This window comes from Myotis davidii, unplaced genomic scaffold (genome assembly GCF_000327345.1).
Source record: "Myotis davidii unplaced genomic scaffold, ASM32734v1 scaffold268, whole genome shotgun sequence".
NCBI lineage: Eukaryota > Metazoa > Chordata > Mammalia > Chiroptera > Vespertilionidae > Myotis > Myotis davidii.
In genome coordinates, this window is record NW_006383015.1 from 1,445,123 (window position 1) to 1,459,955 (window position 14,833).

Consider the following 14,833-nt stretch of genomic DNA (forward strand, 5'->3'; position numbering starts at 1 on the left):
GCAGTTGGGGGTGACCAGGTCGGCGGGGGGGGGAGGGGCAGTTAGGGGTGACCAGGCCAGGGGGAGGGAGTTAGGAGCGACCTGGCCAGCAGCAGAGATCAGTGAGGGACAATCAGGCCAGCAGGGGTTGAGGGCAGTTAGGGGCGACCAGGCAGGCAGGCAGGTGAGGGATTAGGAGCCAGCGGTCCAGGATTGTGAGAGGGATGTCCAACTGCAGGGATGTCTGGCAGTCAGACATCCCCCGAGGGGTCCCGCATTGGAGAGGGTGCAGGCTGGACTGAGGGGGACCCCCCCCCCTCATGTGCACGAATTTTATGCACCAGGCCTCTAGTAATACTATAACACTGGTTGAGCATTAATCATGGGCTCTAAGTGCATTTCAAGTTTACATTTAACTCTCATTACAACTAGGAAATTACTGTCCTCATTTCACATGAGATAAAAACTGAAGTGCAGAAAGGTTAAATATCTTCCCCCACATCCCAGAGCTACTAAGTAAACAAAACCTGAGTTCATTCCTAGGGAGCCTGCTCCGGAGTTCATAATCACACACTATACTGCGACCCTACGCCCTGATTATTGCTATTATCAATATAAGACTGAGTAAGGAAATAGAAGGTGCTGAAGTAGAGGGCTGCTTTTGACTGAATGATCAGGAAAGGCCTCTCTGAATCTGATAACAGAAGAGAGAGCCACATACATAAAGATCTGGAAGCCGAACATTCTAAGCAAAAAAAAAAAAAAGTCCAGCATGTTTTAGAAACAGAAGGCCATTATGGTTGGAGCAGGATGAGTAGGGGAAATGAAAATAAGATGAAGTGAAACAGTAAGTACAGACTAGCTTGTACAGGATCTGAATTTTATTTTAGGAAAGTACTGAATAGCTTTAGGTAGGAGATTTAAATAATTTGATGTATACTTTATAAAAAGACAATTTTGAGTATGGTGAAAATGAATTGGGTAGGGGAAGAAGGGGCAGAGTGAAAGCAGGAAAAAGAATATAGGTAGTCTGTTTCCAGTGCTAAACATTTACACTAGTACCTCCTTTATCCATGAGGGATAGGTTCTAAGACCCCTGGTGGAGGTCTGAAACCAAGGATAGTACCAAACCCTATATATACACTATTTTTTCCATACATACTTACTTATGATAAAGTTTAATTTATAAATTAGGCACAGTAAGAGATAAACAATAACTACTAATAAAATGAAACAGTTATAACAATATCCTGTAAGAAAATGTATGTGAATGGCTTTGGGGCCACTATCAAATAAAATAAGGGTTACTTGAATGCAAGCATTGTTACTAGTACACTGCCACTGTTGATCTGATAATTGAGATGACTAAATGAGTAAAGGGCAGGTAGCATATGCAGCATGGATACACTGGACCAAAGGATGATTCACATCCTGGGTAGGAGGAAGCAGACAGCATGAGATTTTATCATGCTACTAAGAACAGTGCCCAATTTAAAACTTATGAATTGTTTATTTCTGGAACTTTCCATTTAATATTTTTTGATTGCTGCTGACTATAGGAGCAACTAAAACTGTGAAAGTGAAACCACACAAAGTAAAACCGTGAATAAGAGGGGACTACCAAAGTGTCATTTGCTACTTAATGATGAATATATGCTCTGAGAAATGCATCATTAGGTGCACTTACACAAACCTAGATGGTATAGTCCACTACTGTACTTGTATGTGCTATACTTTTATACAACTGACAGCACAGGTTTATTTATACTAGTATCACCACAAACATGAGTAATGTGTTACCACTACAATGTTACAATAGCTACAACATCATTAGGCAATAGGAATTTTTCAGCTCCATTATAATCTTACAGAACCACTGCTGTATATGTGGTCCAACAATGACTGAAACGTTATGTAGCACATGACTGTATTTAACCTTTTTGCTCTAAATATAAGGTATAGGAATTCAGGTGAAAGTATAAAGTAGACAGATAGAAACAAGAATCCACCGTTCAGAAGAATGGGCAAGGCCAAAGATATAAATTTTATTTTGTAACCTCTCACATACAGGTAGATATTATTATTAAAGCCATGGGAATAGATGAGATTACCCAAGGAACATAAATACAGCATAAATGGAAGAAAAGCACAGATTGTAATCTGTGAAGTCTATTCATTCCTCTTTAGAGCACTTCTTTCATATAATAAAAACAGGAAATACTGCTCACTGTCCAGAGGGTACCTGTAGCCTTTATCTTCCCTCAGGAGCTAGGTGAAGAAGATCGGTTCATAATGACAGAGTCTTGGGGTTGCTGTGCAATAGAAGAGCTGCTGCACGTAAGGAGTCATTATCAAACCCATAGATCTCACTAAAGACATAATTATAAGAACATAACTTTCCTGAATCCATATTTATAGAAAGTAAGCCACTAATCCAATTATAACCAAGTTTGATATAAATGACCTGTGAAGTTTTATATGTGGATCTTTATACCCTATGCTATTAAGGTGAGTTAATAGCTGACAGCAAAAATAGCTGCTCTGCTAAAGCCTCATAATAGCTGGCAAGATGGCACAAACCCTGCTTAGCACACCTAGAACATAAAAATGGCACAAGTAAACAGAGAGAACACAGAAAGCGGGCATGGAACTTTTAAATACTTTACAAATCAATTCTGCATACCTCTTCAAGCTAAAAAGTCACCAAGGAACTTCTAACTCTATCAAGGACAAATATATCCCATTTCCTGGCATAGTTTAGGAATAGTAATTGAAAGCCAAGAGAACTCAGTGGTATAAGAAACGCAATACTTTTAGTCTCCCTTCAACTTCCTCTCATCATTCTTGTTGTTTCTTGCCATGTGGAGTTGTGACCCTCCTGGCACTCCACACAAAATAAGAGGCTGAGACCAGGCCTTTCTGCCTAGAGCACAGAGTGGCGGATGCAGAAGGGTCGTGCTAATCAATTATTCACTAGGATGGTGACGGTCACAATGGACAGATGTGTGAATTACATAAAGGACTTCTGCTCTAGTGACTTCGAGAGGGAGGCTACCATTTTTCTTGAGCATGATGTTTGGCTGCTACTGGAGAGGAGGGTCTGGAGTTGAAGGGACCACATAAAGCTTCTCTCAGCTCAAGCTGTTTTCTCTGGCCCAGAAGGTTCTCCTCCTCACTGAAATCTCCATTCTTCAAAGCTCGGCTCAAGTCCTGCTTCTTTGATAAAGATGCTCATTACTATAACCCACCTGCCATTTTCTGAATTTATACTGGCATCTAACCACGTAAACAAGAGAAAAATAACTGGTCAAGGTGCTTCCTAATCAAGGGAACAAAATGGAATGGATGGTGTTTATTTGCTTGCATGTAGTTTTAAACTCTTGAATTTTCATTATAAACAGAAGCTCTCCTCAGGTGAACCAGATCTGGATATTTTCAGCTGTGGTCAGCTTCTCTCTGAATCCCACTAGGGTTTGGTGATGCAGAGTAAACAAGGCTATAAATCAAATGCAATGCATTTAATACCTCAATGCATTGTAAACTGATCTGGAATGGGGGTTAGTTCAAATCATTTTTAAAGTGAAAGGGGCCCCTTACCCTGAAGGGAAGGAATGGAAGTTAAAGATAGCAAATCCAGAATTATATGGGATTCAGAAGTATGGCTGCTTATTAGAATTGAGTCCAGGTTTCTTCAGGTGAGATTCTTCAGTTACTTATCAGGATGGAGCCATGGATATTTAAAAACACACATCTTGGTGGCTGGCATTAAATTTGAAATCTGGTGGGCAACCTTTCAAGAAATAAAAGCTGCAAACAAAATAGCTTTAGTTCCATTCAGCACGCTGTGGGAAATGGCTAATGGGCAAGAATTACTATGACTGGCAAGGCGAGCTGCCAATAAACGAGAAGAGCAGAGACTCAAAACCACCACATAACAGCAACACTTCCTAAGCTTATTTCACTAATTTGTCATTGTCCGAAATGAAAGCAAAGTGAGGTTGCAGAGCACAGGGGAAGGAACTATTTAAAAGTAAAAGCTATGTTTCTTTTCTATTGGTTAGTTATCTCTGTTTTGAGCAATTATGGTTTTACTTCTACCATTTCCTGATATTACATTTTGTTTTACTGAAGGCAACGTTTTCTCCTTTTCAAAAGACAAGCAGAGAGCTATTCCTGGTAGGAAAAATTTTCATTCGGCCTTGTCTTTTTCCACTAGGAAGAAAGGAAGTCTAGTGGTTAGAGGGAAAGAAAGTATGGAGTTCTGATATGCCATACCTCAGAAAGGGATGGGGACCATATTCTCTTGTCGCTTGTCTTTTTTCTTTTTTTCTAGAAGAAGAAAAACCTAAGTGTTGTATCCCCCATCTTTTCTCCATCTTTAACTCTTAAGTCTCAACTCTTCCTTATCATTTTAAACAGACAAACTAAGGGTTAAGTGGGTCAACACTTTGCAATCTCTGAGATTGTGGAATGGAATGAAAACTATCCCAGCACAAAGGAAGAATGAAATCACTTAATTGTATAGTTCAAATCAGTCCAAAATCCAGCTATTAATACCTTAAATTCTATTTTGGATAGATTTTGTAGTGTAATGGGTAATGTAAAAGTGTAATGGTTTCAAGTAATGGAACAGAGCACAGACTCTGGGGCTGGGCTACCTGGGTTCAAATTCTGTTTACATAACATACTAGCTGTGCAGGTTTAGATAAATTAATTTACCCTCTCTATGCCTCTGTTTCTTTATCCATAAATGGAGAATTGCATCAATTGTACATCAAAGGTTATTGTACCTCGCAAAGAGAAAGCGCTATATGAATATTTACTATTAAGAACATTTCAGAAAACTTCTAAAGGACATTATGTTAATCTCCCTATTCTTCGTTAGTTCTATTAAACAGTTACATGTGAAACCAAGTGAAAGTTCATCAGTTTTAGGTACAAAACAACCCTTTTGCTAATCACATAAGGAAAAAGGATAAAAATGAAATCTTTTATTCAAACTTAGCTTTAACTGAAAGTAAGATTTTACCAATAACATAACCATACACTTGACTTTTAGAGGCAAGACATTCTACTTAAACCTATATGCTTCAATGAAAAACACATGTGACAGACAATAACAGCTTATTCTAAAACATTTACATAATTTAAAACATTGCTCTATGAACAAAATACATACTTCTGTGGTGATCTGTTATCAACTTCAGCCTTCAGTCGTAAATTCTCCCTCACTAGGCCACCATTTTCCAATTTTAGTTTTTTATTTGCCTTAAAAAAATTAAAAATAATTAAGTATAAGCTAAAATAAAAATGCCTTGTAAAATTTATAACATGAGCCACCAGTATTTTTTAGAGTGATAATAGCAGAAAACTGAATGCTGGAACATGGCCTTTGGAAACTTAAAATCACCACTGGGAATGACTTATGAAATTGTGAATACAACCAAGCATTTTAAATCCATATTCCCCAAGCACTTTGCAAATCTCCTATCCAGGGAAATAAACAGAGCTATGTTAGTTACGAGTCATTAAAGGACTATACTAATGGTGATTTTTTTTCCTTTTTCACATAAGTGAATATTTTAAGCATGGTAACATTATACGATAAGCAATTATTCACAAAACTAATGCTAAGAGTTAATTCTTGAGCTATAATATTGATTTTTGGTTGCTACTTAACAATAGTTTTTTAGTGGTAACAAATCTAATCTGATTAGATTTGCTTTCTTTCTTCAAAAGGCTTCCCCAAATGCTCTAGCTCACAACTTCTGAGACTCTCAAAATTGAGTTAATATTTTCTAATAAATTCTATGGATCTCTTGATTAAACAATAAAAAACCAAAGTATGGTTTTTCTTTTTTAAATTCTGATACCTAAAAACTGCTTAACAAAATTAATTGCTAGAAAATCTAGAGCAAGCATGTCAAACTCATGGCCCATGGGCCACATTCAGACCACAACGAATATTTTTGTGACCCAGCCAATATAACGGTATATAAAAAATGTTTTAATAAAAATTTCATAACTTAATTTTTACAATATCCTGTTATACATAATTATTAATAATGAACTACAACATTTGCTAATGACTGGTTACTATAATCATGTTGCATTCATTTCCCTTACCAGCCTTACCGCTCAGGCACACCATTTCTTTCTACTAATACTAGCAGCAAATATTTTAGCAGCTGATTGCCACATTATTAGTCTTGGACTGACTTGTTTGGTGTGCACAACAGGAAATATTTTGCTTTCGGAGAACAAGAAAAATAGCTTTAGTTTTCTTATGCTTATTAATTTGTGCAGTTACTCAGTTTCTGGTAAGTTAATGTTCAAGAAAAAACATTAATTTTTATTAAAATGTTCTATTATTTTATGTTAACAATTACTCATTTATTTCAGCCCTTTGTATTCAGCATGTCTCTATCGAAATAACCCTACCTTTCTATGAAAATTGAAGCTTTTGTTTTTTTGAGGCCCACATAAACTTAAATCTTGTTTATTTGGCCTATGTTAGCCTTTGAGTTTGACATGCTTGACCTAGAGACCCAATATTGACTCTGGACAGCCTAAAAAGAAGTGTGCCTAGATTGTAGAGGTTTCTTAAAAGTTACTCCCTTTAAATTCCCTAGTCATTGCATTTATTAATTTCATAGAAAAATAAGACTCCCTGGAGTAGCAATCAACCTCATGAACCTGGCAGGAGAAATTCTTTGTTAGACTAGAACATTCACATTCAAAGTGAACAGGTCACAAGAACTGTTGTCAACAAAAAGGTTTAAAACTAAGAAGACTTAAAAACAGATTTCAAAAATTTGACCAATTTCCAGAACTTCTGACTATATTACTTGCCTACCCACATACAAATACCCTAAGAGAATGATAAGAGAAGCAAGGCAGAGAACATTTTGTTGGGCACAAGCCTAACTCTCTTAGATTCATCCAGGTTCCTTCTGGGCTCTGAGTAACTGCTTGTCTTTGTGGTTGTAAAACAACAAGGACTGTGGAGGGTTAATTCTTTAAGTTACTGATAAATACCATTACTGCCTCTCTGAAGATATAAGGAAAGTCATTTACTTCCTCAGAGACACAGACAATGAATGAAGCTCTCAAGCACAGCACCGTAAGAGGAGGAGGCACTTAGTGAATGCTTTCTGATGATGTTGATAAGCTTAAATTAGAAACTCATTTGAGATTTCTTTTCTCCATCCCCTCAGTATTGTATCATTATATATTAAGGTCTCTCGCCAGCCTATGGCTCTCTTTATAAGCTGGCTAGTCCCTCAAATATCAGGAGATATTTTCAAATTGAGAAGGGTTAGGAGGGTAAAGATTACACAGGGTAAAGTTCTGCCTATTTTTTGCATCTAAGAGAGTAATGAAGTCTTCAGCTATTTTGTATTCTCAACACTGACTGGGTAATGAAACTAGCTTCATAAAGGTTCAAAACTCATTCTGTCCTGAAAACATCAAAAAAATAAATAAATAAAAATGGCCATTTCACTCATTCTAAATAGTCCTTTATTCTGAATTTTTTTGATTTATAGTATATAATTTTATACTTCACATTTAAGTTTTTCCCCTGTAGTCCATGTTTTTAAATTCATTTATGCCCCAGTTTATTGCCTAGTACTTCTAATGCCATCACTAGGCATCCAAAAATGGGCTTACTAAATCTCCCACATAATTCTGAGGTCTCAGGATAGCTTTGAGTATTGAATTAACATGTGGCCTTTAAAAAGCAAAGAAAAACTGTGTTTTATGTAAATTTCTTTTACATACATCCCCTACACCACTCTTAGGAGCCCAGAGTGAAGTTTTCATACCAAGCCTCATGATCTAGGAAACACTGATTGCCAAAAACTTAAAGTTTAATAACTATAAATGAGATCATATAGAACTTACTGATCACTCAAGAAGAGGAAGGGAGCTGAAACCGGTTTGGCTCAGTGGATAGAGCGTCGGCCTGCGGACTGAAAGGTCCCAGGTTCGATCCCCGTCAAGGGCATGTACCTGGGTTGCGGGCACATTCCCAGTAGGAGATGTGCAGGAGGCAGCTGATCGATGTTTCTCTCTCATCGATGTTTCTAACTCTCTATCTCTCTCCCTTCCTCTCTGTAAAAAATCAATAAAATATATTTTAAAAAAAAAAGAAGAGGAAGGGAAGTTAAAGGAGACATGGTAGATTGATAAACAGTCTAACTTCCCAGTTGTCTGTCTTTTTTGTGTCCTCTTAGACAAATCAACATGCTAGTAACGTTAGCTCTCAATTCCAAAGAACTACACACTTCCCCTAAGCCTGTAATAAACTCAGTGCCATTATGTAGTAGTTTTGTTTTTTGTTTTTTTCTCTAAAAGCATAGAATTCCCTTCTTTCTCTTATCTGGGCCTTAGCTGAGCCCAAATAACATTTCGTGTGTGTGTGTGTGTGTGTGTGTGTGTGTGTGTGTGAAAATAGTTTAGTATTTACACTAAGCTGCAGATATTTTTCTGCTACTTAACCTCACTAAGGATCTGAGGACGAGTATGTGGTACCACTTTAAAATATCATATAGAGCCCATTAATGATTTTAGGAGGTGGGATTTGGTAATTCAGCACAGTGATAGTGTTTTAAGGGAATGTAGATACTTTAAATGGGTGGCTATGGATCTGGGTATCACAAAACCATCACTATTCAGCACAAAGGACTCCATTGTGGATCAACTTGAAGTCAAGCTAAAGGATGGTCCCTTTGGCCAACAAAGCTCAACAGCACTTGATTATAATCTCTAGTGATGATTGCATGCATCTCATCTCCTTTCCTAGACTGGAAAATCCTAGAGGCTTGGCTCTTTCTCTACTTTTAGATGGAATAATAATTTGAAAAAAAAATGAACCTACCTCATAAGGCACAATATTCTTTTGCATAAAGTAGTCTAAATAGGCTACTCATAGCTCTCTTGATATTAGTCATTATGTCTTTAACTATTTACAATATTAAATATCAGAGAGTGGTAGTGCTAGAAAAGATATAATCCAAGTCTTTCATTTTATAGGTAGGGAAATGGATATGTGTTTGTTTTTATGCATACAGGGCAGTCACTGACATAAGCTTTAAAAAAGTTAAGGTAAACCACAAAGAGGGGAAATAGAAACACATCCTTTAAATTGATGTCACTCTCCTACAAGAAGATGCAAACTCATATAAAAGCACTAGAGTCTCCAATTATAGTCACAAATGGAACCACCTTATATTTCTTGGCAGCTAATGACATTTAAGGAGAAAAAGTTTTCCTATTCCTTATTAATGCTCATTCAGGAATTTTTGTCCTTTCCTCACAAACCATCTAATGATGAGTCAAGATAATATGGCTATTTATACTTCTGAAGGTACTTACAATATTATAGAATTTAAACAAAAACTATAATAGAAATTTCAAAGCTACATATATTAAAATTTTTAAAAGATCACAACTTACCTCCTTTAACTTATCCACATCATCTTTCACTTTTTCATAGATTTCATTAGCTGTTCTAAGTTTTTTCTTCCACTCTGCTACAGTTTCTGGGTCAATTTTACTTGAATTATCTGCAACTGGATGTTTATCTTCATTTTGATTGCCCTGCATCAAGGTTAAAGGATCTAGAATAGTCTTGATCTGTGACTCCAAGCTGAGATTTTTATTCTTAAGCTCTTCTACCTCTTTCTGCAGACAATCTATTTCATCCTGAAAAGCATTGCATAGCCATTAGGTAGACATAAACACTAAGCACATACATATACTAACCTGAGGCCAATGGGATTTTAAATTTTATACTCAGAATTCTGTAGACACACAAATTCTTTACTGATACATAATTTATCTGATACGAATAGTTTTGGATGCAGAAAATCACAGTTGAAATTCTCAAAATGTATTTCGACTTAGCTAAAAACTGGCATTCCAGTAAAAAACAATTGGCATTTCCACTGATTTCATTTAGATTCAATGATAGTTTGTGGTTTTAGAAAATAAAAATGTCAAATCTTTTATTCTATTTAAGATATCCAGGAAACAAAAGTCACATGAATTCAACAAGGAAATAGATTCCTCAGAAGAAAATTCTAAGGCATGTTTAATTGCTTTACTAAAGGAAATTAAAAAAATACAGTATTGATGAAGGTGATCTACTATAGTTTTGTTTGATGTTTATATTTTTGCTTCTGTATTTGAAGTAGGAGTTGAAGCTATAAGCTATTTCCTCCCACTTTCCATTTCAGAATAATACCTGTAGTTAATTTTTATTTTCTACATTCTGGTTCTTCAATAACCACTGTGACTATTCTAAGTATTAGATTTCACCATCTGGAACTGCTTATAATCTTAAATCCAACTGCTAAACATTTGGACTAGAACTCTTTTCTGTACTACCAGTTATTCATCTAAAATAGGTATTACTTCTTAAACTAAGACCATGAGAAATTCTGCTGTTAGAAAATAAACTGCAAGTAGCTCAATATGCCAGGGATCTCCTAAAGGATTAATTTGATGAGTACCTAAGTATGATAAATATTCATTAAGTATGTGAGAATACATTTTAGGATCAACACAGTACTATTTACTATTTTAAATCACAATACATTTCATGTTAAATAGCATTATAAAATAAGAAAATCACTTTATTTGAATTAATATATTAATGAATAAACAAATATAAGCAGAAACACACATATATGAATAAACATACCAGTGAATTTATCAGAAGAAAGAAAAACAGAATGAGGACTACAGTCACCGATTACCAGAGCATTCATAATGCCTTGTGGGGACTGGAAGACTGACTTTCATAAGAGGGTTTCTTTTATCTCCCAACTTCTTGAGAGAGCAAATACTTACAAAATGATGTGTCTGTTGAGGACAGATTTTAAATTAAAACGAAGTTAAGAAAGGAAATGCTTCTATCTATTCCTTTCCTCCATTTGAAATAGAAAAGGAAAAAAGAACTCATCAAATAAGATATTTTGAAATTGGCATTTAAGTAAGATTTCATTGGCTGTTTACTCTAAGAAGTCCAAGGCCCGAGATAGCTCAGTTTTACCTTGAATTCAATGCTGTCATCATTTTAAATTTTAATTATTATTTACCTCATATTCTTTGTGGAGTAACTCAAGTCTAGTTTTCCGAAGGTGCTTCCGGACTGTATGGCTTAGCATAGGTTCACTTTCACTTGTCCCTCCTATGTGGAAAAAAAAATACCTAACTTTTCACTCTAATTTGGGCAGAATGAAAATGAACCTTTTTCTTATTGTTTTATATCGTGTCCTAGCTTAATTTTTACTTATATACATACTTGGAGCTGCCATCTTGGCCTTTTCTCTATCTCAAACTGGAGAAAAGATAAATGTCAAATAACACCATAAGAGAGAAACAAGATGGCAGTGTAGGTAAACACAGGTACTTGCCACCTCCACAACAAAATGAAAATTACAACTAAAATACAGAACAACCATCATTCAGAACTGCCTAAAATCTGGCTGAATGGAAGTCCTACAACTAGAGAAGTAAAAAAAGTATATTGAGACTACCAAGTCCAGGAGACATACCAGATCCACCTAATACATAGAAATAAACACAGGAAAGTAGCCAAAATGTGGAGACAAAGAAACATGTCACAAATGAAAGAAACAGAAGCAAGCAAACCACTGGATACAGAGTTCAAAACAATGGTTATAAGGTTTCTCAAGGATCTTAAAGAGATCTTCAAGGGGCTTAGTGAAACTTACAAGAATCTTCATGAGAATTTCAAAGACTTGAAAAAGGACCAGTCAGAAATTAAGCATACATTAACTGAAATAAAGAATAATTTAAAGGGACTCAACAGTAAAGCTGAGAATCAAATCAAGGATTTGGAATATGAGGAAACAAAAAACACCCAATCAGAAGAGCAAAAAGAAAAAAGAACCCAAAAATATGAAGATAGTATAAGGAGCCTTTGGGACAATTTCAAGCCATGTGTACCAACATACACATTATGGGGATGCCAGAAGGAGAAGAAAGAGGGCAAGATATTGAAAACCTGTTTGAAGAAATAATGACAGAAAACTTGCCCTACCTGGTGAAAGAACAGACTTACAAGTCCAGGCAGTGCAGAGTCCCAAACAGGAGGAACCCAAAGGGACCCACACCAAGACACATCATAATTAAAATGCCAAAAGTTAAAGACAAAGAGAATTTTAAAAGCAGTTAGTTACTTCCAAGGGAGTGCTCTGTTGACTGTCAGCTGATTTCTCAACAGAAACTTTGCAGGCCAGAAGTGAGTGGCAAGAAATATTCAAAGTGATGAACAGCAAGGACCTATAATCAGTATTACTCAATCCAAGATCTTATATGCATATATGCATTACCTATGGACATAGAAAATTAGGGTGGTGATGACCTGGGGTGGGGGTGGGAACTGGGTGGAGGGGGGCAATGGGGATAAAAAGGGGGACATCTGTAATACTCTCAACAATAAAGATTTTTTTTAAAAAAAGTTAAATGCAAAAAAACCCCCGAAACCCATAAGAAAATACTTCAGTTGAGTTCACTTATCTGTGTACCTTATTATAGTAAACTCATTGAAGGTAAATACTATATTTTATTAATTATCACATTTGGACTACCAGACAATTCTTAAATAATGATAAAATCAATGATTATACTTATATTTAACCAATAGATTATATAAATAATGTTATCTATATACTTCATATATAATTATACATATATTATCCATATATCATAATATATAATACACATACATTATAATATATATTATTATAATCAATTTATTCATTCCAACATACCTAATCACTGGTGCCACCCTAAAAAGATTAAAGTGCCATTTCACTGATTTTAACAACCTAGTTACAATGTATTATAAATAAATCATAGCATTATTATATGCTAATAATGACTCATTACAAATACATTCTAAATGAATTCTTCCCAAGAGCTCTTCACTTAAGCTGTGGTTACCTTCTTTGTTCTTCTTAGCATCATGATAGCAAAGGCATTTTACAGGTGTTCTTTTTCAGGACATTCTATCCAAATGCTATAGATGAACTATTTTACTTGAAAGAACTTATGAAATATTTCTTAGATATGAATGAAAGAAGCCAGGAGAAGAGACATGAAGAGAAGCTGCTAGAAAAAACATTTAAATTATTTTAATAATCTAACCTCATATTTTGTAAGAAAAGACTTGACTCCTTGGTGAAGTTCAGTACAGGTAAAAAACTAGAGGCAGAGAGGTTAATACTACAGCATGCAGCACAGCAGAGAAATATTCCTCTACCAGTCCTCACCCAGGTATCCACAGAAGAAACCTTGAAGCCATGTCTGATTCCTCTTTCAGATCTCTTGGTTCCAAAGTCCTACTGGGTTTTTGTATTCTAGCTTATATCTTCTTTTCCATTTCCTTTGCAAAAATTTTATTTAAGTCTATTTTCACTACTTTAGGACTAACACAATGACTTCTTAAGGTTTCTGAAAGGTGTTTCCTACACATAGCTAATGATATATTCACTTTCAACTTTTCCTGGAGCAAAATCAAATACAAATCATTTTAATTTCTACAATCTAAGAGAAATAACTTATATGAGCAGAATAAAAATCCAACTCTTTAAATGTTTTATTTTTCAAGGGTCTTCTAGTTCAAGTTTTATCTTCCCTCTTACCTGCACTAGTACAGAACTGAATGTTCTTTTTTACCCTTAATCCAGATTCACATTCTCCCTCACCTGGGCAAGAACCTCCTACCTGACCATCTCACATCCTGTCTCTCCCTACAGCCTAACCTACATGATCGCCTGAGTAATTTTCCTCAAGCACTTGGATCATGCAACTTCCTTGCTCAAAACAATCATATGCACCTCACCCTTCTTCTTACCCAGAGAGCAAGTTCCTAACTTGTCACTAAAGTCTCAATTTACCTTTTTAGTCTTATTTCAAGTAGTCAATCCCAAACTACTGAAATTTTCAAAAACATGCTTTTTGTTTTCCTACCTTTAAACTTTAGTTCATGCTATTTCCTCTGCATAAAATACCCTCCCTAATCCCTAATCTTTACCAGGTGAAATCTTATCAATCCTTAAATCCCAACATAAAGGCCACCTGCTTCTTGAAACCTTTCTCAATGTTGCTAGGTGATCTTTCTTGCCTGAACACTCCAGGCCTTTTCCTGGCCTTTTATGTGCTGCTTTAAACTATTAATATTTTGGCCCACGTGCACAATCCCTATCAGAATGTAAGTTCCATGAAGCTCTACGATTTCTCATAATGCCTTGTGCTCCTCAGTTGCTCCACTTACAGATTATACAAATGACCAATCCATCCAGTATGATATTGGCAAAATAAAATCATTGAAAGTTGTCTATTTTGGTCTTCCTCCAAATAGACACTATTTAGAGATTGTTTCAAATCCATTTCTATGTGCTCAGAAAATAGGCCCTTACCGATAATCTCTTTGCAAGGATTTTCAGGAGTGATGGGGACTCTGCAAGCTGGACACTGGCTATTATTCTTCAACCACAAATCGATACAAATTGAACAAAATACATGGTTGTTGATGCATATGACAGGCTGGCGTACCTTTGAAAAAAAAGAAACGTTACTTTTAGTACAGAGCAATAGTCATAACTAGAATCCCAATAGATTTAGTTAAGAGCAAACAAATTGCTTCTCTAGCATACAGCAGAGTAGCTACTTCTGTTACCACATTGTTTCTTATCTATGTTTAACAGAGATACTAGCTGAGATATTTGAAACTTATGACATATAGGGTGGGGCAAACGTATGTTTATAGTTGTCCATTTGGAAAATACAATAATTAATAAATAATAATATAAGAATA

At 35.6% G+C, this 14,833-nt stretch overlaps 1 protein-coding gene across 1 annotated transcript in view; it reads right to left on the reverse strand.

Moving 5' to 3' along the window:
* The window catches only part of RNF219 (ring finger protein 219), a 30,909-nt gene extending 16,319 nt beyond the window's left edge, over positions 1–14,590 (reverse strand). The window contains exons 1-4 of the mRNA XM_015558122.1: positions 14,436–14,590; positions 11,085–11,176; positions 9,439–9,687; positions 5,159–5,247 (exon numbers count right to left, since the gene is read on the reverse strand). Coding sequence (XP_015413608.1) covers positions 5,159–5,247; positions 9,439–9,687; positions 11,085–11,153 — 407 coding nt within the window. The 5' untranslated portion in view covers positions 11,154–11,176; positions 14,436–14,590. The remainder of the gene's footprint in view (positions 1–5,158; positions 5,248–9,438; positions 9,688–11,084; positions 11,177–14,435) is intronic.
* Positions 14,591–14,833: the final 243 nt, after the last annotated feature.